This window comes from Talpa europaea (assembly GCF_964194135.1).
Source record: "Talpa europaea genome assembly, contig: HAP1_SCAFFOLD_196, whole genome shotgun sequence".
Taxonomy (NCBI): domain Eukaryota; kingdom Metazoa; phylum Chordata; class Mammalia; order Eulipotyphla; family Talpidae; genus Talpa; species Talpa europaea.
This window is the reverse complement of record NW_028167925.1, coordinates 58,759-70,135: the sequence shown is the minus strand read 5'-3', so window position 1 is coordinate 70,135 and position 11,377 is coordinate 58,759. Positions and strand designations below refer to the sequence as shown.

General features: G+C 51.2%; 1 protein-coding gene across 1 annotated transcript; it reads left to right on the top strand.

The window, feature by feature from the left end:
- Positions 1–249: 249 nt before the first annotated feature.
- LOC311188097 (class I histocompatibility antigen, Gogo-OKO alpha chain-like) lies at positions 250–2,282 on the top strand (the record flags this gene model as incomplete). Its single annotated transcript, XM_084259859.1, has 5 exons — positions 250–372; positions 665–985; positions 1,560–1,835; positions 1,956–2,072; positions 2,227–2,282. Coding segments are annotated over 5 exons (893 nt in total), but the record flags the coding sequence as incomplete, so codon positions are not given.
- Positions 2,283–11,377: the final 9,095 nt, after the last annotated feature.

Below are 11,377 nucleotides of genomic sequence, written 5' to 3'. Positions count from 1 at the left end.
GCGAGGGTGGGAAAGGCGCGACCTCGCCGCGGCCCTAGTTGTCCCCCCACCTCGGCCCCGCCCCGTCCTGGCCCCTCTCCGTCCCCCGAGACCCCAGCCCCCTCTGGCCCCCCAAGTCCCGGCCATTTTCGTCCGCAGCCGCTTTTCACTCTACTCGTCTTTCACCCACTTTATGTCTCGTGGGCGCCCCCTGGGACTCGAGCCCCCGAAGGGGAGAAGAATAGCCCGGGTCTCCCCTCCCGCCCCCAGGCCCCCACTCCCTGAGGTTTTTCTCCACCGCGATGTCCCGGCCCGGCCTCGGGGAGCCCCGCTTCATCTCCGTGGGCTACGTGGACGACACGCAGATCGGGAGGTTCGACAGCGACTCTCCGGGCCAGAGCGCGGAGCCGCGGGCGCCCTGGGCGGGGCAGGTGGAGCAGGAGGAGCAGGAGGAGTGGGAGGAGGAGACGCGGATCCTAAGGGACAGCGCACAGTGGTTCCGAGCGCAGCTGGACGCCCTGCGCTGCCTCTACAACCAGAGTGAGACCGGTGAGCTGGCGCGGGTCCGGGCCGGGTCAGCACCCCCATCCCCACGGACGGGGGTCACTCAGGGTCTCCCCCTCCAGGCTCCTCTGCAGCCTGCCCGGGAACAGCCCGCGGGACTTTCACCCCATTTCGTTTTTAGTTTATAGTGCGGGCGGGGTGACGCTGAGTGATGGGGCGGGGACAGGCTCTCACACCTTCCAGAACATGTATGGCTGCGACATGGGACCCGACGGGCGCCTCCTCGGCTGGTATGAGCAGTTCGCCTACGACGGCACCGATTTCCTGGCCCTAAACCCGGACCTGCGCTCCTGGACCGCGGCGGACACAGTGGCTCAGATCACCCGGCGCGAGTGGGAAGCCCAGGGTGAGGCAGAGAGATTCAGGAACTTTGTGGAGGGCAGGTGCTTGAGGTGGCTGCTCAGATTCCTGGAGTCTGGGAAGGAGACTCTGCAGCGCACGGGTAAGAGGGGCCTGGAGGCCTCACCGTCCCCCCCTGCCTGGAGTCACTGCGGGAAATGAGTCCTCTCTCTAGTCCCGAGAGGGGGACTCCCCTGGGTTTCATGTTCTGCACTAGAGAGACTCCCAGAGCCTCCTGCTTCTCCTGAAGGACAGTGAAGGGATCCAGTCTCTCCTGAGAAAGACACACAGTCCCTGACTTCACACGTCACCAGGGCCTTTTGACCAGGGGCCTGTTTGAGAACCACGAGTTTCTCTCTCAGTCTTGTTTCTGGTCTGAGAACATTTTCAGTTATGTGATTCCTGCTTTTCTGTGTCATTCACCTTCCACCCAGGTCAGGAATAGAAAGTCTGTGTTCCACTCCCTCTGCTTCATCCTTCTCTGGGTTTTCATCCTCATTCTAGGACTTTCTAAGGAATAGGAGAATCTCACAGATTCCCCAGATTAGCCTGTTTTTTACATTTTATGTTTCTTCCTGCCACACCGGTTGTCTTGTCCATTGTGAGGATGGTCTCATGAGGATTCTTCAGTGTCCATGGAGGAAACACAAAGTGAACTTTCTGATTTACCACCTCAGATCCCCCAAAGACACGCATGACCCACCACCCCTACAATGACCATGAGGTCACCCTGAGGTGCTGGGCACTGGGCTTCTACCCTGCGGATATCACCCTGACCTGGCAGCGAGATGGGGAGGACCTGACCCAGGAGACGGAGCTGGTGGAGACCAGGCCTGGGGGAGATGGAACCTTCCAGAAGTGGGTGGCTGTGGTGGTGGCTTCTGGAGAGGAGCAGAGATACACATGCCACGTGCAGCATGAGGGACTACTGGAGCCCCAAGTCCTGAGATGGGGTGAGGAGGAGGATGTGGGCACAGAGGCTGTTCTCAGGGCCATCAGGAGCCCTTCTGGAGACCTTCAAAGGGTCAGGATAAGATCTGGGGCTCAGAGTATGATCTTCTCTTCCCTTCCAGTGCCCCCTCAGTCCTTCATGCCCACTGCAGGCATCATTGCTGGCCTGGTTCTCCTTGGAGCTGTGCTCACTGGAGCTGCGGTGGCTGCAGCTGTGATGTGGAGGAAGAAACACTCAGGTAGGGAAGGGAGTAGGGGGATCTTGTCCACTGGGGCTTTCAAGTCCCAGGGAGAACTTGCCCTACCTGGTTAATGGGAAGTACCATCCTCACATACGTGTGGTACCCAGAGGGCATTTGGTCCCCCTCACCTCCTTTTTTCATTTTTTCCCAGTCCTGACCTGGGTCTTTACGCACAGCTCTGGAAACTTCCCTGTTCTGCACGATTAAAAGATTTCTTTAGATCTTCTGACCTGACCACTCCCTGGTCTCACATGATGTTTCTTCCCGCAGGAGGACAAGGAGGAAGCTACACTCAGGCTGCAGGTAAGTGTGGATCAGCGTTTTGATCTCTGAGCTCCTGGGGACAGTGTAAATGGACTCCATGGGAGAGTCACCCTCATCAGTCCCTCCTGTGGTCTCATTTCTGACCAGGTATGTTTTGTTCTCAACCAGGCAGCAGCAGTGCCCAGGGCTCTGATGTGTCTCTCAGCCCCTAAGAATCTTTTACAATGAATCTGATGAGATTCCTGTTGTGCACACCCTGGGCAGCACCTGGTATTGTTCAGAGTTTGCATTTTCAGTCTCTCCTAGGTGTGATGGTATCACTGTTGTTCTTAACTGTTATATTGAGCATCTGTTCATATTTTTACTTTTCTATGACTAAAGTTGCTGTTTGTAAGGAAATTTTGTACATTTTTACAGATGAGGTGCCATTCATTTATTACATTATTTTTGTCCTTATTAAAATTGGGTTCTTTCTTTGTAATCATTGAGTTTTAGGCATTATTTGTAGATACAATCCTTTATCAGATTTGTGATTTGCAAATGTTTCCCCCCATGCTCTGACCTGAAATCCTTTACTGATGGGAAAACAAACACTATTGCCCAGACAGGAGCATGGAGATATATTAGAAGAGAAAAGATAAATTGCTAACTGGTTTGAGCAAGACATTGGCTGACTGGGGTCTTGGGGATGGAGGGGAATGACTTATGTGTATCCTTGAGTGTTATTTAAATGTTCTTGTATGAGCATGAAATATGCTTTCTAAAGTAAATTACACTTTATTCCTCAATTTATAAAACTCTTCATACATCATGTCTAAATCACATGTTAAGACCAGACTGACACGTCGATTACAAGTGATGGACCTGCATGTCACAGTCACAAAGTCATGATTTCTCTCAGGGTTCACTCTGGTGTTGTCCATTCTCGGGGTGTTGGACAAATGTATAATGACCTGTGTCCACCATGATAATATCATGCAGAGTATTTTCACTGCCCATAATGTCTTCTGTGCTCCAAGGAAGCAAAAGCAAAAAGAAACCAATAGAATCACATCAAGCTTCTACATAGTGAAGGAAACTAACATTAAAATGACAAGACAATATCAAATCGGAGAAACTATTTGCACATCATCAATCCAACAAGGAGTTAATATCCAAAATCTACAAAGAACTCCAAAACAAGAAACAACTCAAAACGGGCAGAGGAGCTAAATAGGTACTTTTTCTAAAGAAGACACACATGTGGCCAATAGGTACATGGATAAATGCTTGTCATATGCAGTCAGGAAAATACCAATTGAAACCATAATGACTTACCACCTCACACTGTGAGAAAGGCCCATTGAATGGTGTGGAAGAAAAGGAACTCTGGCACATAGTGGGTGGGAATGATGTCTGATCCTGTTAGTGGGCAGAATGAGGGGTTCCCTGGACCCTCAAAACTGCACACTCTACATGGGATCTGCCAACAGCTGCATAAAGACAAAACATACTCTAAAGCATAAGACCTTCAATAGAAAAGAACTTTAATATAGTTAGTATAAAATAGAGAATCAGTGCAGTAGAGAGAGAGAAGAGAAAGAATATAGTTAGAATAGTTCCCAAGTGAAGCATCCAAAGTTACCCGTCCCCTCATGGGTAAATGCCCAGCCAAACAGTCTTGGCCAAAGCAGGCCCACTGGGGCCCGAAGGCCTGCCACAAGGCTAAGGCACCTACTGGTAGAGACCCATGGGAAAGGGTCAGCCTCCCGATGGGTCTCTCATTCACGTTTTTGTCTTTCACGTGTCTCTTTCCATGTCCCCAGCTCCCTGGCACAAGTCCAAGTGAGAAGCAAGTGTGGTTTCTTCTTCACATGTCTCTCTGCTCCATGCGCCTCCTCCAGTCTTCTTTCCTCATCTCACTCCACGTCTTCCTCCTCTTCCTTAGCTTCTCGTCCCTGCTCAGCCCCACCTTTCCTTGGGCAGGGCGGTAACCTGGAACCTCTCTTTTCTGTGGATAGCACATTGGTCCTGCCCCTATAGAAAAAAAAAATGAAGGTTCCTCAAAATAGATCTGTCACATGGTCAAGCATCCCATTCCTTGGTATTTATCCAAAGAAGGTAAAAATACTAATTCCAAGAAATATGTGCCTCCTATGGTCACTGTAGTGCTGTCTACCATAACCAAGAGATGAAGACAACCTTATGCCCAACGTCAAATGAGGGGATAAAGAACACAAGCTACATACACAATGGAATACTACTCGACTGTGAAAAAGATGAAATAATGGGTTTGCAACAACATGGATAAATATGAATGGGATTGTGCTAAGTGAAATAAGTTTGAAGGGGAAAGTTAAGCACTGGATGATTTCATATTTGTAATATAAAGAAACAAAGCAGGGACAGATGAAACTAAACCAAAACATACTCTCTATATATGACTGCAGAATGGAAGTTATGGGCTGGGGGTAAGAGTAGGAAACAAAGTAGGAAGAGGGCCCAATGGACTATGGTTAAGACTGTCGGTGCCCTTAGGGTGGGTGTGATGTGGTAACAAACATCTGAAGAGGGTGACCCTGTGCCTCTGAACACATACAGTGTGTAAACCAATGCTAACCTCAATTGAATAATACAGTGAAGGTAAAAAGAAAAAAATGTAATTGTCTCCTCCATCAGTCACTGACCTCAGGACTTTGCCTTTACCTCCTCACTGTCAAGAAGGCTGAGGGGCTGGTTTCCCTCAAGGTCAGAGGCAGGAGGTGCAGGGACTCCTGGGGCTGCTCAAACACTGCTGAGTAGAGACACTGCAGAGAGGGCGGCTGTGAGGGGAACCAGAGACAGAGGGTCAGAGTAACCTCAGTGCTGAGTGAGGGTCTGGTTCCCAAGGAGAGGGGAGTATGTATGTGTGTGTGTGTGTGTGTGTGTGTAAGAGGAATGGCAGGATAAGATGATGGGAAATCAAATAACATTCAGCCCCAGAATAAATTAATTCAAATCGCACACAGAGTAAAGAGTGTCAGAACAACACCTCTATAAATACAGGTCCATGCAGAAGTAGCTTATGAGCAGGACTGAAAAAGCATTGGCCCTGAAGAAGAGGAGGAGGTTTAGAAAAATCTCATGGTTGCCTTGAGGTGTAAGAGCTGGGCAGGACCCCTTCCCCCACCCTGGCCCCTGCTAGGATGTGGTGGCATCTTCACCCCTGACAGCTCCCTCCCCCAACCCCAATATTCATCTCCTTTGGAGTCATCTGTATATGTACATATATGTACACGTGTAATGCCAGCTGCTTCTTCATTTCCCACCTGTCTGGGGCATTCAGGTGGTTCCCATAGCTTGGCTACTGTAAATAGTGCTGCAGTGGTGACAGGAGTGCAGGTCCCTTCACAGGAGAGTATTTATCCTCTGTGAGGAGATCCTCAGTGTAGAATTGCTGGGATCAATGGCAGAACCACATTCACTCTTTAAGAAACCTCAATACTGTTTCCATAAGGGCTGGCTCAGTCTTTATCCAAAAACAGTGCACGACTGTCCCCTTTTTTCCACATCCTTGCCAGCACTTGTTTCTGGTCTTTTGGATATGGGCCGTTCTTGCAGGTGTGAAGGTTTAAACCAGGGGATCATAAAGCCACACAATATGGGCGAAAAGAAATCCTGGAACACTCAGGCCCACACAAGGCTGTCTAATACCCTGAAAGAAAATAATGATGAAGAAATTCAGGTGAATTACCTCAGTGTTAACAATATCAATGGTCCACTGCATTCTCAGGATGTCCTCCTGAAAGCATCCCCATAATCTTGTCCCAGCCACTGTGCCACAAACCCCAGCCCCCCAGCAGTCTTCGAGGGTCTCACCTTTAAGGTCTGAGATACACTTCAGAGCACTGGGACTGTGGCTGCTGGGGGAGAACACAACAAAACTTGGTCAGAGATGAGACCACAGAAGGAACTGATGAGAGTGACTCCCCCATGGGCTCCATCTGCACTGTCCCCAGGGGCTCAAGGATCCAACCCTTGAACACACTTACTTGCAGCCTAAGTGTAGCTTCCTCCTTGTCCTCCTGTGGGAAGAAGTATCATGTGAGACCAGGGAGGAGTCAGGTCAGAAGCCTAAAGGAATCTTCTAATCCTGCACCACAGGGAAGTTTCCAGAACTGTGAGTAAAGACCCAGGTCAGGACTGGGAAAAATGAAGAAAGGAGGTGAGGGGGGACTGAACCAAATGCCCTCTGGGCAACACACGTGTGTGGATGGTACTTCCCATTAACCAGGCAGGGCAAGTTCTCCCTGGGACATGAAAGCCCCCAGTGGACAAGATCCCCCACTCCCTTCCCTACCTGAGACACATGAAGCCACCTTGTGTCCAAAGAGCACACCAACAAAGAAAACCAAGCCAGAAATGAGGACGACAGCAAGGATGGAGAACTGAGGAGGGGAAACTGAAAGGGAAGAGAAGGTCAGACCCTGAAGGTCTCCAGAAGGGAGAAGGGCATCCTTCTGATGCCCCTGAGTCAGCCGTGTGCCTACATCTCCCTCCTTACTCCTTCTCAGGACTCGGGGTGCAATCAGCCCCTCATGCTGCACATGGCATGTGTATCTCTGCTTCTCGCCAGAAGACACCTCCACAGCTGCCCACTTCTGGTAGTTTCCATCCCCCCTCCCTGGCCTGGTGTTCATAAGCTCCATTTCCTGGGGCCATGTCCTCTTCATCTCCCTGCCAGGCCAGGGTGATGTCCGCAGGGTAGAAACCCAGGGCCCAGAACCTCAGGTTGACCTCATGCCCAGAGATGGGGTGATGGGTCACATATGGCGATTGGGGGCCTGAGTGGGAAGAATCAGAAATTTCGTGCTTTGTGTTTCCTCCATGGACACTGAAGCAGCCTTGTGTGACCATCCTGCAGTGGACAGAACAGTGTATATGGAGGGAGGGGCACAAACCCCAGAAACCAGTCCGGTCTGGGAGGGGGGATAGGTGAGAGCCCTGGGTGGGATGCAGGTCTCTAAGCATTTTGTTGCCAACTTGGGTGGAGGGTGATGACACAGACAGGCAGGAGTGAGATCTCCAAAAATGCTCTCTGAGCAAAAAACAAGATCTCGAGAGAGAAACTCATTGTTCCTACGATGGCTGCCGGTCAAAAGGATCCTGTGCAGGGTGATTTCAGGGGTGGTCTCCCCTCTTTCTCAGGACAAACTGGATTCCTTAACTGTCCTTCAGAAAAAGTAGGAGCCTCTGGGCCAGTCTCCATCCCAGAGCTGGAAAACGTGGCCGACAGCTCCCTCTCTGGCCAGAAGGAGGCGCTTTCTCACCATGATGCCATTTCCCTGCGGGGTGCGCGCCTCAGGGAGATCAAAGCCCCGCAGCCCTCTCATCTCTGAGCTGCGGCGCCTCCTTCCCTATCCCCAGGAGTCTGGGGGCCCCTCCACGCACCCGCCCCCAGGCTGCTCCCGTCCTGCTCTGCCCGACCTTCCCCCTCCCCCTCGCGCCGGGGAGCTGAGCCGCGGGCCCGCCGGGTCCAGGCGCGCAGGTCCCCGCCCAGGGCGCGTCCCCGGCGCCGTCGTGGGGAGCTGGTCGTGCCCGCGGGGGAGGCGCCGTCGGGCCCCGCGGCGCAGCCCAGAGTCCTCTGGACCGTGGGAGACCCTGAGCCCGCCCTGCAGTCACCCCGTGGTCTCCGCCCGCACCCGATCTCCCGCCCTGAATAATCCTGAACTTAAATAAAACCTAAAGGGGGAAAGTCCCGCGGGCTCTTCCCTGGTCAAGGGGCCTGGCAGGGCCCACGGCCTCGGGGGTCACGGGGTCCCGAGACTCGGGGCGGGGGGTGGGGCGGGAGCGGTGACCCGCCCCGGCCCGCGCTGCTCCCCGGCCCGGCTCTGGCTGCGGCGGCCGCGCGGGGCCTCCAGGAGCGCTTGGAGCCTCCGCGCCGAGTGTCTGCGGAGCCGCGTCTCCTCGCCCGACCCTCCCGCCCGCCCGCCCGCCCGCCCAGGGGCCCGCGGCTCGGCGCTCTGGCCCGGGGAGTCGCCGTCGAACCCCCGAACTGCGTGTCGTCCACGTAGCCCCCCGCGATGTACCGGGGCTCCCCGAGGCCGGGCGGGACATCACCATTTCTAACACCCTCAGAGAGGGGGAACCTGGGGGCCGGGAGGGGTGAAAACCCGGCGGACCCTCCTCCCGGGGCAGGTCCTGAGTCCTGGGGAGATGGGGCAGGGGAGAAAATGTCCAGGAGGGAGGGAGCTCCAGAGACTGAACGTGGGCAGCGGGTCCAGAAGGGGCAAGACTCAGGGGACAAAAGGAGGAGGCAGGTGGGGGGACAGAAAGGGACCAGGACTGAGGGGCACCACGGGGGTGACAGAGGGGCCTAAGGCAGCAGCTTCCTCTGCAGAAGCCTTTTCCCTCCACCCTGCACTCACCAGCCCAGGTGTCTGTCTGGGCCAGAGCCCTGGAGAGAAGCAGCAGGAGGAGGGTTGGGGGCCCCATGACCAGCACTGCTGGGGTCTGGGGAGCTTCTGACTCCAGGCTGGTGGGTGGAGACTTACCTGGGCAGGCAGTGATGCTGACTGGTTCTCTGGGAACCTCCAGGCACTGGGGACTGAGAACTGGGGAGGAGTCACAAGTGTCCAGGGCACAGGAGGTGGAGACAGAAGGGAGGCTAAGGGGGCAGTGGGGTATCCCCAACAGTAACCTTCCTGCCCTGGACACAGCCCTGGGGCCTGGAACTATGAGAACCAGACTAGGGCCCTGGGGCTTTGCTCTGGCCCCTCCTCTCCTCACCCAAAGCTTCCTCACCCTGTCTCCATGACCCAAGCGCTGGGTCTGCGATTCTCAGTCACTTTCCTTCCCGGATCCGTGTCCAGTCTTACAGATTAGGGAGGACGCCAAGTATAATCTTGTTTAAGAGGTATTGCTCCCCATATTTACCATACTGGGAATAAAGCTGAGTTTAATCGTGTAGCTATTTCATTTAGAATAATAGTAATAATCCAATACATGATTATAGAAAGTGTTCTTAAGAAAAATAACTTATTTCTGAAAATAATCAGGGCAATAAGAAGAGTGGATATTTTACATTTTTTATTTTTGCAATTGTCTTTCTTGTCTGTCTCATTAGAAGACAGTAGGATTTTCATGTTCCCTTCTGCATTTATTTTTTTTAAGATTTTATTTATATTTATGCTCTTGTATAAGAGCTGGGGTACACGGCAGAGACGCAGGGCCTGAGAAGATTCACCAGAGACAGAGTGGGGAACAGAACAGGCGGACTGACTGAAATATACTGCCAAGGGGAGCAGCAGGAAAGTCAGGAGAGGTCTGCTGAACCAAGTTGGTTGCTGCATGGCTGGCCTGGGATTGAACTCTGCGCTGCAGAAGCTGCAGATTGCTTCACAGCGTGGTCTTAACCCCTTGAGTCACCAGGGAGGCCCTCCTTCTGCATTTAGTCTGTGGTTCTGGTTGAAGTCCATGAAAAATGTATACACCCTCACACAAGTATGTTGGAGTAGTATTCACATAATATGAATATTCCACTTCGATACTAAATTAAAACTATATAGGTGGTATTTTCTCAAAGGTTACTTGCGAAGTCCAACCTGAAACAATATCACTGAATATTTCTTATTCTGTTACATTTCCATAGTCCTCTCTTGCATATTAATGGGGTCTTGTGCTAATGTGTGATTTTTTTTTAAAGATTTATTTATTTATTTATATAAGCACTAGGTACAGTCAGAAGCGTGGGAAGGTGAGAGAATTCACCAGAGCCAGAGCAGGGAACAGAATTGGCAGACTGATGAAATACACTGCTGAGGGGAGCAGCAGGCGCGGCCAGAGAGGTCTGTGCACCATTGGGGACTCTCCCTGGCGGCCAGGGATTGAACTGGCACTGCAGAGGCTGTGGGCAGCTCTGCAGCCCAGCGCTCAACCAATGCACCACCAGGGGAGGCCCTAATGTGTGAATTTTTTAAGTAATGTATTGTTTCACTAAGTTAAAAAGCTCTTCAGTGTTCATTACACTGGAATAAAATTATTTTTAAAAATTCATTTTATTTTTCACCACAAATCCCAAAAGTAAAAGTAGTGCTGGAAATTGTCAAGTTAGTGATAGGACACAATTTTCCATATTCTGTTTTTTTCTGAGCGCTTACATTTTGTCAAGGCGAAGTTACTCTCAGTTATCAATTGTCAGTTGATTTTCTTAAAGGAGCACACACTCATTTTCAGGACGATGTCTGCTCATTAACCAAATCAAATAGCCACAGTTTTTGTCATTCATTTGTTCATGTGAAGGTGGTATTGCCTACGAAAAAAGAAAAACAGTTTAATTCATCTCATGCAAATATGTTCCTTGGCACGTGGTAGTTGGGAACGCAGCAGAAGTACTCTGTGTGCACTTGCATGTCATCATATCAGGTGCTGTAAAGTGTGGATTTGAGGATTATAAAATAATGAAGATAATTTTCAGTGTTTCAGCCAAGACACTTTGAAATGAAACTGGCTTGGAATTGTGCTTCTGAGGTAAGAAGTGGTGAAGAATAACTACTACTGCAGTTAGTAATATAAGCTCCATTTTTACTAAGTTTACCTCAGCAGATGTCAGAATAGTGAAAAGACAAATGGTGTCTAAGTGACATTTTGAAAATAGTTTTAACCTCATGGACCTTGTGACAAGTTCTGGGTGACTTCAAGGATTCCACAACCACACTTCGAGAAATGCTTTTCTCGGGGAACCAGGGAGCATCTCCCAAGTGTTCTCTGCCTTTGTCTCCTCATCACTTCCCAGCATCCCTCTTCCTGGCTGTCTCCTGCCTCCCCAAGCTGCCTCCCCTGCAGATACAATGGAGAGCAGACAGAGGACCCTGGAGATGTGGAGCTTGCTCTGTCAGGAGAGATGGACACTGAGCAAAGGTGACAAACACACGTGTAAACCCAACCTGAGCCCCGTGCTGGCAGGATGGAGTGTGTATATTATGAAAGCAGAGAAGCAGGAGCACAAACTGGTCCCCTTCTATTATTTTAAAAAATATCAAAAGATGTAAAAAATAAATTAAAAACAAGGCCTCTCCGAT